The sequence below is a fragment of the Tachypleus tridentatus genome, chromosome 11 (genome assembly GCF_004210375.1).
Source record: "Tachypleus tridentatus isolate NWPU-2018 chromosome 11, ASM421037v1, whole genome shotgun sequence".
NCBI classification, from domain to species: domain Eukaryota; kingdom Metazoa; phylum Arthropoda; class Merostomata; order Xiphosura; family Limulidae; genus Tachypleus; species Tachypleus tridentatus.
The window spans coordinates 62136237-62163706 of record NC_134835.1 but is presented as its reverse complement, the minus strand read 5'-3'; the positions used below and the strand labels follow the sequence as shown (position 1 = coordinate 62163706).

The 27470-nt window shown below is 34.4% G+C and overlaps 1 protein-coding gene across 2 annotated transcripts in view; it reads right to left on the bottom strand.

The window, feature by feature from the left end:
* Positions 1-22756, bottom strand: part of LOC143232286 (glypican-6-like) — a 102122-nt gene extending 79366 nt beyond the window's left edge. The window contains exon 1 of one of the 2 annotated variants that reach the window (XM_076467495.1): positions 22250-22756. In XM_076467495.1, coding sequence (XP_076323610.1) covers positions 22250-22433 — 184 coding nt within the window. In that variant the 5' untranslated portion in view covers positions 22434-22756. Of the gene's footprint in view, positions 1-6228; positions 6278-22249 lie in introns of those variants that run through there. The other variant, XM_076467496.1, reaches the window with a different exon arrangement.
* Positions 22757-27470: the final 4714 nt, after the last annotated feature.

Below are 27470 nucleotides of genomic sequence, written 5' to 3'. Positions count from 1 at the left end.
ATACTGAGCAATGTTATGTTTTTGCTTGTTACAACGTTCAGTTTGAAGAATTAACACAAACATTCCTGAAAAATCATTTATTTTCTATGCAAAACAAATATTAAACTCCAGTAGTAAAGAGTGGAATTTACTGAAATATTGACGATATTTTTCATTACTCTATTTTGTAACCATGATGTTATTTAATATCCTGTAACCAACAGTCTTCTTGTGTTAGAGGTGGGGTTGGTGGTGAGTTTCATGTTTTCTTCTCGAGTAAGTTGTTCACGATACACCAGTTGAAAAGAAAGAGCAAACTATGTTTTGTTGTTGTTTTGTTCAGGTTTCTCTGTAAAATCTCCAGGACAAGAAACCCTGACATGGAAAGGTGAAAGAGGCAAACAGAGAGACTTTTAGTGCAGGCTTCACTATGTACATGTTTATATCAGTGCATTTCAAACCCAGATCATATCTGTTCATAAATTAATGTCGATATTTACAAGTCGAATTATAAAACAGGCGGTAGTATTATATAACTGTATATATTATGTAACATTAATATTTGAAATACGGTAATTTCAAGAAGAAACGTAACCACTGGATTTAAGTATTCTTATATGTATATAAATACAATGTTTTGTATTTAAAAAACAGTGTGCAAAAGCTCTGTTGCTATAGAACATGCCCCTCCCCGCTAGTACAGCGGTATGTCTTCGGATTTACAATGCTAAAATCAGGGGTTTGAATCCCCTCGGTGAGCTCAGCAGATAGCCCGATGTGGCTTTGCTATAAGAAAACACACGCTAGAGAACATACAACATTATTTTCGGTTTATGTCAAGAAAGTCGATCATTACGAAACATTTTCCACCTATTCATTTCTGACAAAGATAATTTATTCGAAAATAAGGACTTTTTAATTAATTATATACGTATAAATATCCTTTCCACAATAACAAATCTCTCTCCATCAACGGGCGTCTTTCGTAATCGAACAAACCACTCTTCAATCCACGAAAGCGGAAATAATCTGCTCGAGGGAGATGGCGCCACTATCACAACAAATCCTCTCCCATCAATACCATTTTTCTACAGCAAATCTTCTCACATTAACTCAACTGTAGGGGGCGAAAGGATCGACAAACAATAAAAAAAATAAAGAAACCCAACAAACTAACAAGCAGTCTAACGAGTGAAGTGTGTTTATCGTCTTATCAGCTTTACAAGAGAAATCGAGCTAAAACTTTCACGCCTGAAAGATTCTATATTCACGTAGTACGCTAGCTCCGAATCAAAGAGAGAGTGTATTAAATGCTAAAACCATGCTGTTGCTACCCATGTGTAAAATAAATTGGTCGGTGTACAAAGGGTGATTATCCCTCTGTTTTATATTATAAACACGACCTCGGGGTCAGGTAAGTCTCTTATTGAACCAGTGACATGAAATAATAAATGTATCACCGACCATTTATAAATACTGTGCAATACCACAATATACTGCTTAATATTTCTGTTTATCTAATGAGATGTTCCTTAAACGATCGTCTGGTTCTAAAAGCGCTTACCTTTACAGCAGCGCTGTGAAAACTGGATATCGATTACTGGCGTGATTAGTAGACTAAGCGACCACCTAAGTTTTATTATCAATTAATTAATAATATTTTGTTTACTAGATATTAATTATTATCTAGTTTTTATCCTACGTTTCGGCTTCTAATCTGCTCCTTATTCTTATGAATGAAGTCCAAAGAATCATTATTTCTGCGGTAGTAGTGACTACGGTGTGAACCAGACTTCTTTGCTAAGATGGCTGAATGTGTTTTAAGTTATGTGAATGAAGAAAATTTCTTTCGTTTAACTCTTTTTCTCTCATGTATTGTATAGCATGGTCTTCTTCCCCGAAATGATGGACTACTGCAAATACCTCGGTATTACAGAGAACCTATTATATTCCTGAATACTAAATGTTCTTGGCTTATTTGTTTATCCATTGCATTGCAGTCCATATTCACAAGGGATATTGTAAAGGGAATTTGTTCTCCATTACACGTAGATTAGTATTATAATCTTGTATGTCTCTTATGCTTCTGTACTTTAACTTTTATTGCTGTTTTTGTTTGTCTATTGTAGAAGATGTTGTAAATAATGTTGCTCTAATTTAGCAGCGTAAGACTAGACCAAAGGCAGCTAGTCATCATCACCCACCGCCAACTCTTGGGCTACTCTTTTACCAACGAATAGTAGGATTGACAGTCTTCCATTTTGTCAGACATGATGACGATATAATCGTAATACAGCTTCACAATACACTAACGAATATACAGGACACCAGCATCTCGATAAAGAAGACATAGGTTCAAATCCCAGCCACTACCAACACAGAAAGAGTCCTACTTAGGTCTTTCCTGAAGACGGCAGCACATTAGCAGCCAAAACGTAGAGCAAAATATTAGGTAGTAATAAAAAATTAATAGCTAAGAATTTGTTTGTTTGAATTTCGCACAAAGCTACTCGAAGGCTATCTGTGCTAGCCGACCCTAATTTAGCAGTGTAAGACTAGACCGAAGGCAGCTAGTCATCACCACCCACCGCCAACTCTTGGGCTACTCTTTTACCAACGAAAAGTGGGATTGACCATCACATTATAATGCCCCGATGGCTGATAGGGTGAGCATATTTGGAGCGACGGGGATGCGAACCCACGACCCTCAGATTACGAGTCGCACGCCTTAACACGCTTGGCCTTGCCGGGATCCTATAGCTAACAAACTATAATTAGAGTTGGGTGATCATGTGCGCCACTAGTCATGACAACAATTTAGTTCTACGGTTAGATGAGAATCCTCTCAACATAAACTTAATAAATACCATATATTGCTCGTGGGTTCAAGAAACTAATTCATAAAAATAAAATCTGTTTCTATGTGACTTATTAGCACCATTTGTACCAAAAGGCAGTATTTAATTATAATGAACTTATATCTATACAGAGAGTAACATTTTTACCGCTAGCTAAACTACAACAAAAGACTTGTATCCGTTTCAATACTATTACTTTACGCCATTAAACAATGAAAATAACTGTTTATTTTCCTTGCTTAATTTAATAATAGGAATGATACCATAATAAACTCTCAACAGAACCGACTACTGTACAAACTGTTTACTCTTAAAATAAACAACCAAACTAAGACTTTATCAGGCAAATGTGGTAGGTAGCACATGGCTTCCTCCACCAGTCAACACCCTTACCACGTGTTATAATCATAACTCTTTGTAACGTGTGCACATGACCAGCCACGATATTTCCATCACGCATTTATCTAAACCAAACTAAAAGCTAAACAATGGGAGGACTGCACGCTTTAGGGACTATCCTATCTCTCATTAATGCATGAATGCAGTAATACTTGTGTTCGGTTATTCAGTTAATAGGCAGTAACAAACAAGTTATTTTGCCTCAAGTATTTATCAAAATATTTTTGGATCTGCTAATTAACGTTCTCGAATAAACAGTTTTATCTCTTACTAAATATTTGTTACAACAGCTCTTAGAGGACTACAAATAAAGACCTAAAGTATACAGTTAACTACTGAGTCCTTTTGGATTCAGAAGTAAACATGACCTACACTATACAATTAAGCATTGTATCGTTATAGTTGAGGAGTGAACATAAATTATACCGTACAATTAAGCACTGGGCCCTTCTCTTTGAGAAGTAAACAAGACCTACTAAGCATTGTATCATTTCAGTTGAGGAGAAAAGACCTATACTATATAATTAAGCGTTACGCCCTTCTTATTTGAAGAGTAAATAGATTTTACTGTAGAAATAAGTATTGCGCCCTTCTAGTTGAAAGGTAAATAAGACCTATACTGTGCAATTAAGCACTGCAGTCTTCTAATTGAAGACAAATTAATTATTAGAAATAGTTATTAGAAACATTGATTTATATAAAATAGTTTTAAAAACTTACACACTATACCGAGTCTTCCACCTGGTCTAGAACTGAATATTTTATCAACGGTCAATTTATCAATTAATTCTGAGTTGATATCGTTACACTTTGTTTAAGCTTAAGATCAAATTTTGTAGTTTTCTGATTAATAAGAGTTAACCATAATTATAGCTTCCGAAGCGTACAGTATACTAATGGTAGCTGACCAACAATATCCCATTATTGTTTCTTGGCGCGTCAGTTTTTAATCTTTAGGCGAAATTCTCGAAAGTTCACTTGGCAACAATGTAAAACATATATTGTTGATTCATACACTCGAGAATCTTCTACAAATTTAGGGAACAGGCGAGACTTGCGGAATACACATTTAACCAATATACGTCCCATGCATTAAACTGAAACAACTGCAAATATTAAAATAAATCTATAACAGTAAATCCATTACGGGTTCTGTACTGCGAACTAATGTTGTTTCTGGTGCGTCAACACAAAATGCCTCATAAAATTTACGTGTCATTATATTTGAATTATACGCCTGAACATGTTACTTGAAGGTGTGGCCTGATTTCTAATACATACGAGTTGTTGATACTCAGGTAGGAAGTAAATATAGAGTCTTAATCACCCCTCTTTATACCTTCACCATATAAAGTAATCTTCCATCACCACAATAGCAACGTAATCTTCCATCACCACAATAGCAACCTTAAGTCGTCCCTATTGTTTAAAAAGTGAAAGCAAGAACGAAATAACTCATACCTGTTTGGTGGGAAAATATTACCATACGCCTAAGTCTGTGTGATAACATCTCACACTTTCGGTAACTTCTTTGAACCGAAGTACTTTATTCACTACCTTGTTATCGCATTTATATTTTGTTATTCACAGTAAAGAAGGGACCAGCTTGCCCTCTGGAAACAATTTCAATGATATATGGCACCAGGTGACAGCCTTGAGAACATAATTTCAATTGTATATTGCAAAAAACAGGGAAGTAGGGCTCTTCCTAGATTTGCTTCTTTTTACGCAGTAACTCTTTGGTTGTAACTCTATGAATGAGAGAGACGTTATACCATTTATTGGATTAAAAATTATTACTAACTATAATAAAAAGTACCAAAATTTAACGATATTGCAAAACCTGAATCATGTATTCATATCTCATAAGATTATCCTTATGTATATATGTGTATTTGCGTCCTATTTCAATTTTCTTTTATTATATAATATCAAAATAAGAATCTATTTTTACAGCGAAACTTAGATTGTTTATATTTTTTTTATATAGCGATTCTGCAAAACTACATCTGAAGGTAAAAAACTGTTATGGAAATACTGTTGATTTGTAAGATTTCTGCGCTCCTGTGTTACTATCACAAAATTATATTGTTGTGTCCAAACTTTGTAACAAGATGCGCAGCAGTAAGTACTTTTACTCATTGTTAACGTCTACTCTTTTGTTGAAGGGTTGATGGGATGAAATTATACTAAAGTAACGGAAAACTGGACAGAATACACACAATTTTTACATTATAATGAAATACTTTATAAAAGTTTTTTTGTCTATTCACTCTGTTAAAAGAATGATATGAATCAATTAAAAATTCCACAGTCACTTATATCAGGGAAGTAGATTACTCTAAAGATATGTCAGCGCCTCTAAAAAAGAATACAAGATTGTGATACACGTAGTTTCCGCTTACAAACTTGTCACGTGGTTACAATGTTCATTACATCATTTATTTAGAGTTACAATATTAACCAGTCACCGAAAAGCGCAATGCCACACCTGGGCTAAACAACAAAGAATGAGACCACTAGAGTTCAAACATAGTCGTCTACTAGGAGGTCAGTGAGTCAGTAGTTACTCTGAATACCACCCCTCAAAGTTAAAAATGCGGAGTATATCACAGCTCGAACCTTGGACCTTCTGGAAGATAGAGCGATATGCTTATCGCTAGGCCAAGTTAGCCTCTGTACTAAAGAGAAAACCTCTGTAACTGATTCATTTGTTAAAGATATTGTAGAAATCAGAGTTAAAATAGCGTTTTAAATCTTTTGTTCAGACTTATCTGACGAATAATTATAAAATTAAATACACATAAAATAATTGCATAGTTCATTATCGTAAACCTCGTGCATAAAATGAAAATAATGCATAACTAAGTAAGATAAAACTGATATGTGCTGACATACAACTGCATTGACAAAATAAAACTCGGATTATGTATTGACAAAAAAAAAGGCAAAAGACACTAACACTAAAAATCTATGACGGAAATACACATACGTACGAACGTAGACATCAAAATAGACAGCGACATAGAATAGGCTGGTTACAGGTGAAACAGAAAAAGAAACATAGATACAGAGATAAACAAACAAACTGGCACAAGGATAGAGAAACAGATCGATAAGTACAAAATACTGAACACAAACTGGTTCTTAATAACGAATACCAAAATATACTGACAGCGACCGTAATTCCACGCTGGCGCCAGACACAGGAGTTCGAAAGTTTATTTTACATACAAAACAAGAACAGTTCCATGACACCCTGCTAAGCTCTTAATTACCAACTAAGCTGTCTGGTGACACCCTAGGATACGTCTCCCCAGTAGTAACTAACTGCACGTGAAAATCATTTTAATAAACCAGCATTAATTTTGTTTAACTTTTTATTCGCATCTCCGACAGTAAACTACTATAACTTATTTTATATCCAAATAATACATCAATAAAATGACTGTCGCAGGTTATTTGTGCTATGGCCTCGACGGGTATCAAACGCCGATTATAAGCCTAAAATAATTGTCAGGAGCCACCAGTTAGCGACAGCAATAACAAACGCTTCGTCAAATTTTTTTATGTTGAAATAATTATCTTACTTCATAACAGTGCTTAAACTAATAGATGTTTCAGTTATCTTACTTCATAACAGTGCTTAAACTAATAGATGTTTCAGAAAACGTTGAATCCAAACACAGATCAACACATCTCACCACATCAGACAACTATTATTATAAATATAACGAGAAAAGTAGAGGTTTTTTTTGTTGAAATTATAACCAGAAACGTAGTTAAAACTTTGTAGAATGGACGGCAACTGCCTGTTGTGGAGACACAAGTGTAGAGAACGACGTTTCGAAAGTTTTACGCCTTTCGTCGTTTACACTTGTGTCTCCATAACAGGGAGTTGCCGTCCATTCTACAAAGTTTCACCATGAATACTTTGCCTAAACAACGTATCAAAGAATACAGAAACGTAGTTGTCGTTTGTTGAAATTACGAGCAAAGATACCAGAGAACTGTGTTAACCATTACAAATTTTGAAGGCAGTTAGTCAACACCACCCAACGCCGACTATTGGGCTACTCTAATCGAATGGTTGGGTTCGACCATCCCTGTTATAACGCACCCACAGCTCAAAGTGCGGAGCACCATCTTTCTTTTGTTCTTTTTTTTTTTTTCCTTCTGTAGCAACGGGGCGCAACCACGTAACCTCATATCCACAGTCGGCACGCAACCCAATGGGTCGAGCTCAGCCAACCAGACAATAAACCTGAGAGTAGAAATTACTTAAACGTAGCAACGAAAGCTATATATTATCTCCATAACTACTCTGCCTTGTTTAACAATAGTAATAAACATAAAAGAGTTACTATTAAATATCGATTTACTACACAATCAATTAGCGCAATTTTGCTTGAACAAATTGGCCGAGTTGCCATACTACTTTTTTAAAAAAGAACATAATTTTTAACTGTGAAAAAAAATAAATATTGATAGTTAACAATAATTTAGTCAAAATGAGCATGATTAAACTTTTATATGGCAAAGTAATTATTATTTCGACATTGCATCAGACCTCCATATGTACATAAAACAAAAATTAAACACAGTAACATAATGTTCTATTTAAAAGTACTGTGTAATCTAAATTTAAAAAGAAAACTTATGTTTTACTAATTTTTATTCTTTTTTACTTTGCAACATAATAAGATAAAGTAAATAATGTTCTCAATATCAGCACACACAAAAAATATTTCGATTAATTTATTTTTAGTGGGATATTAAAATATACTAATTTCGTATGCCAATAGGTAAGTACTTTTTCTCAGTAGATGGCGCTAATATTTGTTCAATATTGCCTTGTTTTATTATTTGAAAAATCATAATGGTTGTACTTCATCTAAATGATGATAGGTAAATGTTATTTTGGATGAAACGTAACGACAACTTAACAAGCTCACGATTTTCAACAAGAATTCCAAACATGCCCCCCTGATATTCAGGTGTTCAAAGCAAATTAAAGACTCTGAAAAATCTTACAAGCCGCGGCAGGCCCACAGGCGGTACTAGTGGTCTGTAATCAAGTGTTTGATCACTATTCGTTTTGGTCGGTACGGGTTGGTCACGGAGGTAGACGAAAGAAGAAAAGAATACATTTTTAACCAGATGTTAAGAAGATAAGCAAACCATATTATTAAAATAAGACAACCTTGGCCGCATACAATTGCTGATGTTCGTTGTTTAATCTTTATTTAGCATTAAACAAAAAAAAAGGATACACCAGAAGTTGGTATATTTTCGTATCCCAACATACTCGATGATCATACACCGGAGGGTCAACAGTAAGTTTACGGACTTAAAATATGAAAGTGCGAGGTTCGATTCTCTGCGGTAGACAGAACGTAGATATCATTATATAGTGTTGCGCTAAAAAAAACAAAAAAAAACAAGTAGAACAGCGAACTCTGGTTGTGTCAGCGGTAAGTTTACAGACTTAAAACACTAAAATTTTGAGTTCGATTCCCCGTGGTTACAGGCGCACCCAGCTCAACGAACAGCTCTGCGCTGAAACAAACAATCATTCAAAGAGACACGTCACCTCCTCATCGAGGTAAAACGACAAGAAAAAGTGATCCAAGTTTCTTTATTGAAGATGTCAAGTACTGTAGGTGTTATTTATTTTGTATTACATATCGTTTCCTTTTGCCTCGACAGACAGAGCATGGTCTAGCTTCTAAAGGAAAAAATCAAATAAACTTCCTACCATTCTTAAAGTCATATTTATATACTTACAATACACATACTGCTGTAATTTAATACATTGGATTCTTTTATTATTTCCCATTTGTCTGGAAACTATCTTCACAAATCATTAAACGTGGGTTCAAATAATAACAAATCAGAAACTATTTCAGAGCAGAGAATAGGATCTGCTATTTGTTGACAGTAAACTGTGTCATTCTAACGGTAAAGGAGTAAAAAAACAAGACAAAAAACTCAGGATAGAAATCAAATCAAGATAGTGAATGCCTTAGATTTAGAAACAGTTTCAGGCTGAATCTGACAAATAGTTTTGTTTTGTTGTTGTTTTTTTCACTGAAACTTATCTTAAACGGAAATTAACACCTTTAAACAGAAAGTTATTTCAGACATAGGCTGAATTTAGCAAAATGTATTATTACTACTATTATGAAACTAATCCCACGCGCATTTTTACACTTTTGTTTCAAGTTCCTGTCATAACATTCTCTACTCAATGAATTAACAATATAACCAACCTGTCCTTCTTTTTAATAAGTATGTAAGAACCACTCCGTAATTCATCACCTATTAACGACAATTCGATAATCAACTCTGCAACGTAAAATCTATATACATAACTCGGTAGTTCAGTTAACAGTTCATAAAACTACGCTCAACTCTTTCACAGTCGCCAATACAAAAGTAGTGAAATATTGTAGGGTGCATATTCATAAACTTCTTATTTTCACTAGTTAGAAGACCACCATTAAATATTAAGTAATTACTGTCATAGTTCGTATACTGTGAACCAACCGACCAGATGAATTCTAGTGGACATTTTAGGAACGAAACAAAAGCTTATGACGTACAACGATCTAGCTAGAAGTATGATTACCAGCCGAATAGTTTATAGCATACGAGTAACCAGTTAACATGTTACTGATATTCAATTAAAGGATAAAACGTTATGATGTAGAAATCAGCCTTAATGCAAAATATGTATGACATTACACCACAATAAGGCTAAACATCTTATTGTAATGGAACTTGTGACGTATACATCCAAAACTACCGCACCAGTCATCACCAATCAAAACTGGATGATATTTTTTATAACTAGGCAGTATTTTTATAGCTGAGCAATAAATAAAACAATTGAAATTTCCACGAAAATTATATATTTCACATTTAACCAATAAAACTTACAAAAAAGGAGTAAGTTTCAAATATGACGATAAAACACAAATTTTAAAAAAATATTTATTTTCCTTAGTGAAAATGTCACGAGTGTTGCAATAGAAATATATTTAGATTGATAACTACGTCTACGAAGAAATTCTTCAATAAAATCTACGACGTAATGATGGCTCATTTTTAAACTTACGTTTCAATAAGATCCTTTTTATCGTGGATAGTGAACATTACTGAATGTCACGTACGAGTACCTACCCAAATGACTGGCATTTCTGCTAATAATTTTAATCAAACAAACGTTTTGTCAATTTAATATGGGACTTGAGTAATTGTACTTCAACTGCAACTTATATGGGGCTGTGTCAAGGTCAAATTTCTTTTATTAATGCATGTTACACGTCCCATGTTAAGTTGCTGCCCCAGTAGCTAGCATTGTGGTTTAAAAATATTGTCATATTATATTAACACAACTGCCTATTATTAGAACAAATAATTGTAAAATACTGGGCTACGAACAGTTCTTACAAGTGGTTTACCAGAATTAATTTTAAAAACTTAATGCTTGGAAAACACTTTCGAACAAGGATACGTTTTTCACTTTAATCTATTCATATGTTATCTCTGAAGTGCTCGTTTTAGCATCCTGCAGAGTCCATATAAAGGTTTAACAAAAGGTGCGTTTTAAAAGCACCACTATAAGATTTCCAAAAGCATTATTTGGAAATACCTACGACATACTCAAGACCAGATATGGGAAAATGTCTCCACAATACAACATAAAGTATTATAATTTCCTCACAAATGTATTAAGACTTCTACAAAATAGCATTTCCCCTCCCGCAAGAGGCTTGGCCGTAAGAGCCCGACATGGCCAGGTAGTTAAGGTACTCAACTAGCAATCTGTGGGTCGCGGGTTCGAAACCCTTCCCACCAAACATGCTCGCACTTTCAGCCGTAGAAGCGTTATAATATAACGGTCAATTCCACTATTCGTTTATAAAAGACTAGCCCAAGAGTTGGCGGTGAATGTTGATGACTAGCTGGCTTCCCTCTAATCTTTCAATACCAAATTACGGACGGCTAGTGCAAATAGCCCTCACGTAGCTTTCCAAGAAATTCATAACAAATAAACAACCAAACATCTCAACGGTATCTCTCCAGGCTTATGACGCAAAATTCTGGTTTCAATACCGACTGAGAGAGCTCACACTATGCACCTTAACAAGAACCGAGTCATCATAAAACAGTATTTTCAGAAATAACGCCAAAGCGAACTGTTGTCGCAATCGTCACATGAAACATAAAATCACGAAACTTTTGGCGCAGTTTTTGTAATATTTAGGCCTAAACATTGGTAAAGATAAATAAAACATTCTGGGTATACATTAAAAGTAAATCATTCATTTTATTAAATATGATATGCAATAATATACGAGTCCTATACGGTGTATTACATCATCAACTCAAGTTAGCCTGTTTTCTGCAGGAGGGGATTTTGATAAGTTTGTTAGAAATTATAATACATTTTGGCTTTAACGTGGCTAAATTTGGTCTTATGTCGTCTTGTGGAGTATTATGCGGTGATTAATAGGGCCCCATTCCAAACTAACGCTACAACTGCTGTAAGTTTGCTTATCGTCTTATCACTTGCCATAATTACAGTAGAATATCTTAGTGGGTTGAGTCCAGGCGGGTAGCAAATCAACATACCCTTCGCCCCTATAATATACCTGTGTATGGAGACACTGGGGTGGTAGGCCTACAAATACCTCTCAAGCTTTATCTGTAGTTGCCAGGCCTCAAAAATAAACTCCTGTAAACTGTTAACTTCAGGTTGTGTGGGCACGTTGATCATAACCTGTCGAAAGTTAAAGTTAGGGATTTTTGCTGTGTTTTAACCGTAAGTTCAATTCCATTTGCCGTATAACATGTTTCGTGATGTGTGAAACCTCTTGCATAAATAAACACTACAAACAGGACGTATTCAAGTACGCAGGAACCAACGCGAAGAGGTACAAGTTTAACCGACTAGGCTTAATTCGAGTAAGATTGAAACTGAACGAAGTATTCTTTAATAAATATTCATCTACCATTTAGAATGAAGTAATATAAGTTGAAAAGAGATAACTTATTTCTGTTATGTTAAAAACTATTAGTAATTCACGTTAAAGCAGCTTTCGACTCATGCAGTCTAGTTGGTTACTTTCCTTGTGTACATTAACGCATTTATCTGACATTTTTATATTTATAAATTAAACAAGTGTCAAAGTTGATTTAACTGTAATTAAGTGAATAAAATAAAATAACATTTACTTTAATAAAGTGTAAATTACCTGAATCTAAAAAATTCCAGTAATTTTCTTGGAAAAAAGTCACCCTAAAGAATGCGTAAACCCCATAGTTGGGATATAAAGTATTTTCCTCGTTTCGTTTTTTACGGGCAAAAACAGAACGTCAGCCCTAGTGATTTATAAACCTGATTTCACGGTCATGGATTCTGATGTTTTTCATAGATTGTTACTTAATGTTATTTGAGATAAGTGTGCGTGTACTAATAACTGGCGAACCGCTGGACCGATTGCCACCAAACCTGGCAAGGACCCTTAGATTTCCCTCCCTCGGGAGAAATAAGGAGATAAGCGTTCTGATCCATGTATCACATACCAATACACCAATAATTCCTTTGTGCAATGAACAGGTACGTCAGCTAATACCCATGAAAGAATGAAGAAAAGTAAAAAGCAGTACTAGTACGCTTACAATGAAAGTGTTCCGACTTAAATAAGAAACACTCGAGTGATTAGTTATAGAAACGCTAAGCTCAGGCGGTTACATGTTAAACAAAATATTTCATACTTAAATGCAAACACTTAACGTTTTAAAGGGCACAAGTTTCTACGACATACACAAATAAATTAAATATTCATTATTAAAGTATCATATTAACACACTAATTAGGCTTAAATGCTTCCATGGGCTTACGTAAAAAACGATCTCACTTAAGTTTAATAGTGAAAAAAACGTGATAATCATAAATGTAGACTATAACGTAATAATGGTACACTGTTTAACATTTATTTAACTACAAATATGAACCTACAAACATTTCTTTCTGGATTTCTGACCTGACAGACCAGAGGAAAAGTAGCTTGTGTACAGCACAGCCGTCAACTCTTGACCCTTCTCTGACCAAATAATGGGATTCGACTGTCGTTTTTATAACGCACCCACGGTATTAAAGTGCGATTTTGAGGAAAAAAAAAACCTACAAAAATTAAACCATCTGATTCACCACAAAGGAACACTAATTACTAAGCCACGTTTCGCCCTAAAAATAGGAAGACTGAAGAACTTGAAGACGGTTACCGAGGTTGCATACTAACGCTTCTGTATAAGTGAAAGGAAAATACATCGTTCACTGAAAAATAGGCTCTATGTTTGTAAAGATGCGTGTGTGAAGATGTTTTGAAAAAAATATATATAATTTTGTCAACTAGGTAAACGAAATTACTCTAGTACTAAATGAAGTTTTTATTCATGAACCTCAACTACATATATTTACTGAACAGAAAGTTTCAGGAATCGTATACGTAACAAACTACATACATCAAGGCTTAATTACACAAACCAAGTCTCTTTTAACAGATCATGTATTTGCAATGCAAATTACGTTTTCTTAGCATGAATACAGTATCTTTTCTAAATGACATTTCAGTTAATTCGCTAACAAAACCTTCCTATACATTACCAGTCGCTGATAAATTACTCTACGTCAAAACGACAGCGCTGAGCTTTAAATACGGTCCGTATTTTTATAATGTTCGTGAAAAATGAGATTTAATTTTTTTCTTTTCTGTTTATTTATATATATATTAGTCAATATGTATTTTCTATTCCAAGAAATGCTGCCACTCCTTATCTAAATTAAGCGTCACTACTAATAATAATTCATCTGTCATGGCACGCTCCAGCTTCTAACAGTATCTAGTAATCCTTGGACGATTACTTTTAATTATTTTAGGAAACTAATAATAGCCAAATAATTTAAAAACACGCCAAAAATAGTAATTATCTGTTGCTATAATAACAAGATAAAACCTAATAATATAACAAGAGATAAAATGGAATAAGGTATGATAATAAAAACGAAATATATATAAAAAATGATAAGTTAAATTGTTGTTGTTTTTGAATTAAGCACAACGCTACAAAATGGGCTATCTGTGCTCTACCCACCACGGGTATCGAAACCCGCATTTTAGCGTTGTAAGTCCGCAGGCGTACCGTTGAGCCACTGGGGGCCGATAAGTTAAATGGTTTGAACATATAGAACTAAACACCACAGGTGTTTCTGTTTCAATATGTGGTGTTTTAACAGAAAACCATAGAGAATATACAGTTTAAATTACTACATGTCTAACTGTGATATATCTCCTGAAAACATAAATTAAAATTTCAGCTATACATTTCTATACCAGCAAAGTTTCAGATAATGCTAGCTAATTATGCGTATAACACTGTCATAATGTTTCTACAACAATAAAGATTCTGATAACGCTAGTTGTCGTAATAATGTTTCTACAACAATAAAGGTTCTGATAACGATAGTTGTCGTAATAATGTTTCTACAACAATAAAGGTTCTGATAAATCTAGTTACCGTAATAATGTTTCTACAACAATAAAGGTTCTGATAACGCTAGTTGTCGTAATAATGTTTCTACAATAAAGGTTCTGATAAATCTAGTTACCGTAATAATGTTTCTACAACAATAAAGCTTCTGATAATGCTAGTTACCGTAATAATGTTTCTATAACAATAAAGGTTCTGATAACGCTAGTTATCGTAATAATGTTTCAACAACAATAAAGGTTCTGATAACGCTAGTTGTCGTAATAATGTTTCTACAATAAAGGTTCTGATAAATCTTGTTACCGTAATAATGTTTCTACAACAATAAAGCTTGTGATAATGCTAGTTACCGTAATAATGTTTCCACAAGGATAAAAATTCTGAAAATACCAGCTATAGATATTGTAAATGTTCCCATATCTACGTTAGATCAAAGTGTGCCTACCTGTCAAATTACTTCAAAGTAAATCCTCATGGACATAATATTTTGGAGACCAGTTTGTAATGAAAATATCAGGAGCACATTCACATAAACAAATTGATGGTCATTGAAATAAGAAGGCCGATTAAATAAAAAAAAGTATTTGTGTAACAAGAACTACTATGCGTAAAACTAATCATCTCCCCTCAGGAACTAACGCGGGAACCATGGTAACAAAAATGACGTATTTCCTAACATTTCAGATGTCATACTTACACGTACTTATAATAATGCATATTATATTGTAAGAATAAATAAATGTGATTTGATGACGTCATGACGTTCATAAAGCCGTATTAACATTTATCTGTATGAACTGTACTACAGTTAAATAACAACATATACAGAATACTGTGATAACAGATACAAAAGTGCCAACAGATGGAGAGAGTACACTATTATATAAGTGAAACTTAAATGCGGAATACTGAACCTCACATCATCCCGTTTTTCGTAAAACCGAAAATGGAAACACCGGATCTGCTCCAGTAATTTACAGAAAAAAATATAAGAAGAATTAAACTGATTCGAATTGAAATAATAAAATAAAAAAACCAAAGACCTTCTTTCCCTTTATCTATTACGTATTCAGTACTTTGTACTCGCCGTCTTTTATTATGCACGTACATAATATATTCCTTTTTATCAGACGGTAGGTGTAAACTGTTCCTAACAATGTAAGCACTATTTTACTTTACGTTCTGCCTCCTAGTGTCTTTTTAAAGGTGCTGCCTAACATCGTAACTCAAGTTAATAGGTATGAACGAGCTTCTTGGTCCATTACGGGATACACTGTAAATCCTGATTACACATCTCCGAATTAAGGTTACGGATTAATATAATGACTGGGAAGTTTTGTTTATATCCAAACGACCCCCCGCTTGTGGAGTGTGAATGGTAAGTAGGCAGAACTGCTAAGATACCGGAATATGTTATCCACCTCCGGTTTACCTTACAGCAGTACGTCTTTACTTGAAAGACCTGGTGTTTATTCACGTTTGTTGAAGGATGGACTGCACGTGCGCAAGTTCGAGAGTCAAGCAGAGTTAAAGAGTCAGTGACGTGGTTAAACTTGTCTGGAATCCCACACGGGCTAAATTTAGGCATTAAACGTGAAAAAGGTTACACTGTTATTCTTTCAGACACTTCCCAAACAAATAATAATGAATGTTACCACCATAAATGCACCAATAAATAATAATGAATGTTACCACCATAAATGCACCAATAAATAATAATGAATGTTACCACCATAAATACACCACAGTAAATAATAATGAGTGTTTCCACCATAAATACACCACAGTAAATAATAATGAGTGTTTCCACCATAAATACACCACAATAAATAATAATGAATGTTACCACCATAAATACACCACAATAAATAATAATGAGTGTTACCACCATAAATACACCACAGTAAATAATAATGAGTGTTACCACCATAAATACACCACAGTAAATAATAATGAATGTTACCACCATAAATACACCACAATAAATAATAATGAGTGTTACCACCATAAATACATCACAGTAAATAATAATGAGTGTTACTACCATAAATACACCACAATAAATAATAATGAGTGTTACTACCATAAATACACCACAATAAATAATAATGAGTGTTACTACCATAAATACACCACAATAAATAATAATGAGTGTTACTACCATAAATACACCACAATAAATAATAATGAGTGTTACTACCATAAATACACCACAATAAATAATAATGAGTGTTACTACCATAAATACACCACAGTAAATAATAATGAGTGTTACTACCATAAATACACCACAATAAATAATAATGAGTGTTACCACCATAAATACACCACAGTAAATAATAATCAGTGTTACCACCATAAATACACCACAATAAATAATAATGAGTGTTACCACCATAAATACACCACAATAAATAATAATGAGTGTTACCACCATAAATACACCACAGTAAATAATAATGAGTGTTACCACCATAAATACACCACAGTAAATAATAATGAGTGTTACCACCATAAATACACCACAGTAAATAATAATGAGTGTTACTACCATAAATACACCACAGTAAATAATAATGAGTGTTACCACCATAAATACACCACAGTAAATAATAATGAGTGTTACCACCATAAATACACCACAGTAAATAATAATGAGTGTTACCACCATAAATACACCACAGTAAATAATAATGAGTGTTACTACCATAAATACACCACAGTAAATAATAATGAATGTTACCACCATAAATACACCACAGTAAATAATAATGAGTGTTACCACCATAAATACACCACAATAAATAATAATGAGTGTTACTACCATAAATACACCACAATAAATAATAATGAGTGTAACCAAGAAGATATAAATGAAATACAAAATGTCTTTTTCACTGTCTTCGTGTGTTTTGTTTTTACAGAATTAGAGTTCTTAAAACATTGATTAATTGCTTTAGTAAGATTATCAACATTAATGTTTTGTTATAACTTATGAGTGTGTCTCTCTTTAACACAAGGGGACGATAGTACTCGTTACTTAGACGAGAAGCGAATTAATTCACTACTTTTTCGCAGTGGATGAATGTGACCCAGTGATTAAAGTACCGAGACGTGGGTCTGAGGTCCATGCCGCGATGTGACACAGCTGTCTGGGTTATTTGCAACTCAGTAAAACAGTATTCTTTCCCTTAGTTCTTGTAAAAAGGGATATCTTTATATCCATCTGTAATAGCTTATTCCTTTCCCTGTATCTGTCACTCAGTAAAACAGTATTATATATCCTCTCCAGTAATTAGTGGTCAAACTCATTACCCCAACATTAAACAATAACACTGTACTACATGTACTTATTGCTCTCTTGTCTGATTAGCTACAACTCAGCATGAAATAGCATATCTTTATTTCTCTTTCTCTGCTAATATGCTGCTTCGCTCTACGAACAAGGAATTTTTTCAACCCTCCCTCTGCACTTCCGAGGGGGAGGATAAGCGTTCCCTCCTACTGTCTGTTCTATAGATGAAAAATGTTGTGAGTCAGAAGTGTGTGACGGTTGGTTACCGTGACGGATTTGTTTTTTCAACAATGTCGCTCAGTTCGGAGGTGCGACTTCAGCTATAAGAGTGGCTTCAGTTATCATCTCGACACAACACACAGTGTTGCCAAATTAACTTGCAGAAAAATGTAAAGTGTAATATGTTGAGTCATATTTCAGTGTACTGGGACACACTACCTGAGCAAAAGTACAGGCTACTTCGCACGTGACAGTTTCACAATATGAGCTTCGAGGATAAACATGAAACACAGTGCCAACAAAGAACAGATAAACTGTTTAGCGTTACCTTATCACCAGAGAATGATAATGAAATATTTAAGAACCTAAATGTACAATAATACTAGGTCAAAAATCTGGCTACTGGTAATATTTATATAAGGTTAAATACTTTTTGATAAAACGAGACGCTATGATTTCACATACAGTTTCGTAAAGCGGACATTAATATAAGAAATTAAAATGTAACTGACACGGTCTAGTAACATGTTTAGTTTTGTCTTTCATTGTTTATGAAAGGTAATACATAAATATATACACAAACTTAAAAGAACAGTTTCAAAGTTAATATAACGCAGTCGTTAGATATCTGAGATGTTCAAGTTTTGGTAAAACGCTCCATTTGTTGAAAATTCATTTTCGCTCGTTGCGCCAGCGAAGCTCGCGTGGCAAACTTACATAGACACGTAATTAACATGCTTTTCGTGTACAGCTAATGTAAAAATTACCAGTATTATGATCGAACAAGAACTAGTATGGTGCTAAAGTGGTCAAAAGTACACTTAGCTTCCGAGTCTAACTAACAAATAATTACAAAGTAAAAATGGCTATTCCAATTTGGAATTTACATTAATAACAGATGTAAAAAAATCTAAGAAGAAAAAGTTCCAAAGAAACGTTTTAACACTTCATTTAGTTCGCACATTCCACTTTGGTAAAACAATTAATCTTCGTTACTTTAAGGATCATAAAACAACTTCAATCACTTGCACGTGTCTCGAATTTGAATATTCTAGGTTATTATGATCGTACTAATGATGCTACAACACGGAGATTGTTATTTAATGCAACGTCAACCATCAAATTTTGGGTTACACTTATCCATAAATTACGTTTTGCCAAAATTGAAACGACAATTGGACATTGCGATTTTTACCAAACATTTTCTTCGGGGTATGTTTTTTTAAGGTAGGGTTTGTCTTCAAAAGAAACAATATTTGGGATTCTTCTGGAATCATTTCAAAAAAATAAGAGAAAAAAAACAGCATTCTTCATACACTAAAAGGTGTTTCTTTACTAGTTCGTGTAAACAACACAAGCGTTCCAAAACACAGTTTGAAGATGTTATAGGCATGTTTTTCTTCGGGTCTCTGAAGAATAAAAATAATAACTGTTTGTTTGATATTTTATATAAAAATATAAATATGATATATACAGAGTGAGTTTCTTTGTTAACTTTCAAGCAAAGCTGTTAAAGGGCTTTCTACGTTAAACGTCCCTACTTTAAAACGTGACAGATGAAAGCATCAAGTTAAAAACACACCATGCCAAATCTTGGGCTACTCTTTACCAACAAAAAACGGGATTGATGGTTACATTATAATGCCCTCACACCTGAAAGAGCGAACGTGGTCAGTGACGGGATTTTATCCCGCCACTCTTAGGTTAATAAACGAACACTGACTATTAGGTCATCTATAATGGCGATTAATCGCATATTATAGGAATGATGTTCCATGTCCCACGCTGATGCTGCTTTTAAAATTTCTTTCTCCATTATTGGTCGAGCTCAACCTGGTGGCCATGATTAAGCACTTTTGGCTAACACTTGAATTTCTATTGCACTAAGATCTGCATAGAACAGCAAGGTAAACCGGGAACACATCAAAACATAAATCTCTAACAGCGTACAGGTACCTAACTCATCATGACTCAATGTATTCTAATAATTAAAAGCTTTTGTTTTACGACACTGCACAAACTAAGTAAAAATGGCGTGTTATTAAAATGGTAACATTGACAACTGTGTTAATATTTAGTCCTGATCTACGTAAACTTGAACCGTTTTTATCAATAATTAACGACAATTATACAAAGCATCTTGACATATTTTCCACACACCTTCTAATAAGCGTAGATATTGGTTTCCAAGACCACATTTAAGTAGGCCGAAGAAAACAAAATTCTTCTATCAAATGAAGTTCATATATCTTCAGTCCTCCAAACAGTCACTGATGTGGATGGAAACTTCTAACTTTTCGACTTGTAAATCTCTCTACTTCAGTTCTTTAATTGTCTCCGTGTTAAATATACCAGAAAATGTGCTCAGACCGCAGTGGCATTTCGGTCAGTGTGCTCTTTTTTTTTTTTTTATAACAGTAACCTTCATCATGTTGATGTGAGCATCCTTTAGGATTACCATGAGTGTGTAATTTCGGAACCACACTGCAGTCCTAAACGTTTTTAACTCCACGGAGAACACTGAGGTTTCCATTTTTTAACCTACTGCGTACTTTGGCTCTTCTTGGTATAGCTTTGTTTGTTTGTTTGTTTGGGAATTTCGCACAAAGCTACTCGAGGGCTATCTGTGCTAGCCGTCCCTAATTTAGCAGTGTAAGACTAGAGGGAAGGCAGCTAGTCATCACCACCCACCGCCAACTCTTGGGCTACTCTTTTACCAACGAATAGTGGGATTGACCGTCACATTATACACCCCCACGGCTGGGAGGGCGAGCATGTTTAGCGCGACGCGGGCGCGAACCCGCGACCCTCGGATTACGAGTCGCACGCCTTACGCGCTAGGCCATGCCGGTATAGCAATAACCCTAGACGAATATCCCTTTTGGTCAGATCTCCGACATATTTCTCCAGTCATAAAATCCTACGTGCGGTATTGGATTGTTAATAGTCGGGAATTACGCTACAAGTCAAATATGCAAGTGCACACGTGTCTCCATTGTATTAGCATATATAAACTTTTCTCACAAAACGAGATAAAACTCTGTATACACTAGTTTTCCTATACCTTTATACCTTAATGAAATTAGTTACATCAAGAAACGAACTGTACCATTCTAAAATTACACTTAATTTACAACGATTTCTTAACACGTAGAAATTATAATGCACGCTTGTTTTTCATATACACAAATACACTCAAAATTCTAAACAGAATGTAGGTCTAGGTGGCATAACGCACCACTTTCACTCACAGTTATGTTTAGAAAATAACAACTAGGTAAAGTAAGAACAAATAATACTGTAAAGGTTCCGTTATGTACACAATTTCTGTTTTATTTTTGTATTATCCTTTGAAGTGTGTACCTCATTCTTTGATACAAACTGCGGTTTCAATGTGCATACACTACTTCACTAGTCCTTGTCTCTTCTCGTCTTAACTACCTCTCGAATCTACGTGTTTTTCTGACGTTATGAACTATTTTGAACATATATATATATATATATATGTAACGTTTAGTTTTAAAACAGTTTCAATGCATACACACAATTTCGCTGGGCATGTTTAATTCTTAATCTTATATAGAGTGTTAATTACTATGTAAATTAGCAACATTGTATTTTACAACAGTTCTTTCAACACACACACTGCTGTATTTCACCAGTCCTGCTTCGACCTAACTCCTAGTGCTAACTAGTATGTTTATACATTAGTAGTGTTTTAAAAGTTGTTTTAATTACCGTGTATAAATTACTTCATTAGTTCTGCTTGACTCTATTTCTAATTCAAGTGTTACATAGTACGTATGCTAGTAACGTTGCGTTTTACAAGTTGTTGGTTTAAATATTATATAGTAATGTTGTTGTTGTTACTAATTATCTTACTCTTTACTTTTAGATCAAGTATATCTACATTCAAAACAACACGTTAAAAAATTACCTGGAATCGCTTCACCAGGTACGTCATCATCACTGAAGCCCTTTTCAGAATACGCGTATTTAACATATGAACATGCTAATTCGTTCGCCGTTGTGGTTGATGTCCTGCAACAAACCAAACAGACAACTAGCATTAATAATGCGTACTTAAACTGGCCCGGCGTTTGGCCCTGATATGTGGCCATAATTCTCCTTCCGATTTAGGGCTAGGCCAGCAGAGAGTGTCTGTCGGTTGGCCTGAGTGAACTTTACGAGCTGGTTCAACGCTCGCAGATATTATTAGCCGCCGTTTCACAACCTTACTTCTTCAGCGTTCTTGGCTAAACCCTCTCGACTCTTAAGAATGTTCTGTTCAGATGGCAGGAGTAATTTCTTTAGTCAATCAAGATCTCTGTCAATTCTCAAGTCATCTTCAGTTTACGTCACTTAAAAACTAACCTCGCAGCCATGTCTCCACACGGCGGTACACGAGTTTGGCACCCTTCAGCAAATCTCTAGTGCTGTTCTATGTATCGCTGTTTCTCCCTCAAGTAATGAAGAGCGGGACTGGAATATAATATTACAGTTATATTTTCCAATCCTCGTATTTCTAGTACTTACCTGCTAATACAAATCTTAGGAAAAAATATTACTCTTTACAAATATATAGAAAATCAGCTAAAATATTTAAACTCGAATAATAACTAACGAGCAAAAGGCGTAATACTTCCTGAAAACTTAACTGTGATTGGTCGACCCTGAGATTTCTTATTCATTCACCAGATGGCAAGAGAAGCGAGCGAGTAACAGAAGTGCAGCAGATGTCGGAGTCCGAATAGCTTGGGATTAGGTGTTCGTTTTCTCTTGATATGTCGTGCATAATTTTTAAGACTTAGTGGATAAACCATTAAAAAAAGTAGAATGGATAAATATAGTTTGTAAAAATAAAATTACTTTATATTATAGAAACCAACCCGCTTTGTGACAGTTATCTCTCGGTGAAGGTAAACTGCAAGTTGCACTTCTCGCATGATTGTTTTTATTATACAAAGAGAATTTAAAAAAAAAGAAGAAAAAAAGATGTATTTCGTCTCTTTATAACCTAAAAAAAAAGTTATTTAATAATTAACTATTTCGTTATGATTAATGCGAAGCTGTGCAGTGACGTAGCTGTCTGTATTGTTCTTACCACGGGAATCAAATAACAATTTTTAGTTTTACAAAAGCTCAAGCTTACTTATCTTTATGCTGACAAGAGTCATCACAATTAATATAGAAAATATTTTTAAAGTGATAACATTAATTTACAATAACTGTCTATACCTGTTTTCATGTCATACTATAACAATAACAGTTCGGATAACATATTTTTACATTGAACAAAAATGATAAAGACGAGTCTTGGAAACTGCAAGGTACATTCGAGTAACGGCCGAGATGTTAAAACTGTAAAAAAAAACTCGCTCATTGCCTGACAGTGTTAATTGTGTGTCTAAACTCATTGCCGGCTTGATCTTTAGGGGGTAGAATATAAGGTGAGGTAGTGGACGTTAATAGTAGAACATGAGGGTTGAGTAGTAGACACTAAAGGTGTTTGTAATAGCAAAACAAAAACGGTAAGTAGTGGACGTTAATAGTAGAACATGAGGATTGAATAGTAGTCACTAATGGATAGAATATAATGTTAAGTAGTGGACGTTAGCAGTAGAATATAATGTTTAATAATGGATATTAATGGCAGGATATAAGAGTTAAACAGTGGATACTAATCGTGAAATATAAGACTTAAATAGAAAACAGTATTAGCAGTACGTAAAGGTTAAGTAAGGGACATTATTAGTAAAATTTAGGGTTCGATTCCTCGAGCTGGGCACAGAAGATAGCCAAATGTTGATTTTCTTTAAAACAATCAAACAAGCAAAACACGAAGTTTAGTAGAGTGTGTCACGGAAAGAAAACAAGGATTACTTTGAAATCAGCTTTTTCCTATAAAGATCTGTATAACCTTACTGGTGACCTTTCACATTTTAGTCATTTATTGTCTACCATAATAAGCTAGAAATAAATAAAATCAAGTTTAAAGGAATGTTTGTTTGTTTGTTTGTTTTGAATTTCGCGTAAAGCTACTCCAGGGCTATCTGTGCTAGCCGTCCCTAATTTAGCAGTGTAAGACTAGAGGGAAGGCAGCTAGTCATCACCACCCACCACCAACTCTTGGGCTACTCTTTTATCAACGAATAGTGGGATTTACCGTCACATTATAACGCCCCCACGGCTGAAAAGGCAAGCATGTTTTGGTGCGACCGGGATTCAAACCCGCGACCCTTGGATTACAAGTCGAACGCCTAACACGCTTGGCCATGCCGGGCCGTTAATAACAATAATAATAAAAAAAAAACAACCATAGTTTGAATGTAATTTTGGAATGTCTAAATGGTGGTCAGATTTCATCTGGCTTCCGACCACTCAGCTAATATGTAATTTTGTAAAATAAAAAATGCTCCTACAAGAGTCAAAATATTCCTATACTACTCGAATCAGGAGCGGACTGGCCCAACAAGACACCAGAAAAAGTGTTTTTCACGGTAAAAATGTTAGAATCCAGTCCGCCCTTTACTCTGATGATTGATTTATGAAGTTTTAAAAATAGAATTGGTAGATATTTGGTGTTCCGCCGTTCGAATAGAATAACAGATTTTAAAGTAATTAGCAGTCTGGACCAGAAATGAGAATAAAGTTAGACAGGCTTCGATTAAATCATAGAACTTTTATTTTGGAGTCGAAAAAGATAACATGAAATGCCAAGTGTATCAAGTATAATAATTTCCTTTGAGAGACGTGCAGGGTATTAGAATAAATAATCGTAACTTCGGGTAATCCGCTAACGAAAGTCCTTGGATACGGATTAAGTTACTAATTTAAACTGCTGGATATAAAGAAACAGAAGGAATACAACTATTATGTTCATTAATGTCTATGTTGTTAGGATGTATTAACTGTTAAAAGTTAAAGTATACGTATTAGCTTTCTATTTTAAAGTCATGATTAATTATTGCGTTATTTGTTTACAGAAAATTCTAGACAAAACCTTCATTGTTAAGGTAAATAATCTACGAGAAATAATGAGTCTTGTTAATTATTGAGCCTAAAGAAATGTGCGTATATAAAGAAAACTATAATTCCAGTTAATGAGTGTTTTAATTTTAGGCTACTGTTAATCAAATCAACTTTCGTAAGATAAGTAATACACAAATATATTAATTTCATTTACTACTTTATATAACAAATACGTAAGGAAATCATAACCGTGTATTAAGTAATAATCTCTAAGGGCCATCCGTTCATAAAATAAGTAACTTTTGAACTATTTAAATCTTTCCTTTACAATGGTTGGCTTCTAATTGGAGAGGAAATGATTAAGCGACCTTTTAAAAACAGTTTTAAGAAACTCGGTTATTGATTATTTGCTTATTTTCAGATATTCACGCAAAGCTACTCAAGATTATCTGGGTTACTCATTCCCTATATTAAATTAACAGATTAGAGAAAAACAGCTGGTCAAAATTACCTTCAATCAGCTCTTGGATACCTCTTGTCAAACACAATAGTGGGTTTTGATCGTCACTCCTATAACGCATTCATGGCCCAAAAATGTGGATCGCGATTTTATTTTTATATTTTTGTGCGCCCCCCGCTAGTACAGCACTGTGTCTCCGGATTTACAATGCTAAAATAAGGGGTTCGATTCCCCTCGGTGGGCTCAACAGATAGCCCGATGTGGCTTTGCTATAAGAAAACACACAAAACACATTTTTTTTGTGGTAACGTGACTCCTAGTCCAGCACGACAAGACAGAATAAGGTGTGAGATTGATGGTAATAAAAGTGTCGATAAATGTACAAGTTACAAATACAAATTATTTAGAAATTTTATTGGATAGAATAAAGCTATAGCTTGTAGCCTCACCCACAAAGAACTATTTGATGCATTACTGCATATAATTTTCAAGTATATTCTTTATCAACTTAATATGCTACTTGCACAGAACAAATAAAGACGGTATTGATTCTTCAGTTTTAAAGTATTCACTAGCAAAAACTTAGCTCAAACAGAAATCGTTACTTGATATAAAAATTAAGACAGTCATACATTATTAAAACCTTTATAATAAAGAATTTACATTAGTTGATTGGTTCTTAGCTTCCACAATAATAGTGTGTGCTTTCAAATGAAACCTTCTAATGATTCATGGTGCTGAAATGCTTACGACCTTTAGACCAAGATCGTTATACTAAACAAGAATGCAAAATATCTATACTGGGGTTAAACACACATTGATAAGAACGTGCTGTCCTTGGAACCACTTCCTCCATCAACAGTTTTGTTTACTCTGATGGTCATGATAATGCACTACTACACAATATCCTAATACTTATTTTAACTACCATGTATACTGTCATAACCACAACAGTGAGAGTGGAAAATTAAGCAAATTATTTTTGTTAACGTATGGATAACCGTTGTTGTTGTTGCACTTGTAGTTAGTGTAGGATTGACAGAAGACTAACGTATTTTACTACAATAATTTCAGTGACATCAGTTAGTTAAGATGGTGGCATTTTATGTTTTATTGGTTACAGCTTGTAATTTACCTCAGAAGACTTTTCTCACAATATCTGTATCATTTGCTAAGGACCAAGTAAAGAAGACATGTTTACATAAAGCAGGTGAACAAGACCTACAGGCTAAAGACAATGAAGGAGGTAATAGTTTTGAAAAAAATATCTAAAAGATATCAAATTTAGCCCTCCAGTGGCTCAACGGTAAACCTGAAGACTTCTAATGCTAAAAACTGGGTTTCCATATCGGTGGTGAACACAGTACAGCTAGTCCATTGTTTAACAATAAACAAAGTCAGATACAGAGAGGCCTTTGACAGAACAGGATCCATCTTTGATTCAGAGCATACGTTTCCAGTGGTGCTTCTACTGGATCAGCGATAAGTTCGAAAGTTAAAAACCAGGTTTTGATACTCGTGGTGGGCACAGCAACGATAGTCCATTATTTAACTTTATGCTTAGCAGTAAGACGAATAGTTTAAATGGTGTGACACAGATGTTACTATGCACAATACATATACAAAGGCAGCATCCTGAGATTTCAGAAAAATGAGCGACCGTAATTGTTCTGTCAGATTTGACCATTGGGAATCATCCAAGAAAAGACACCATTGTAGACAAAAC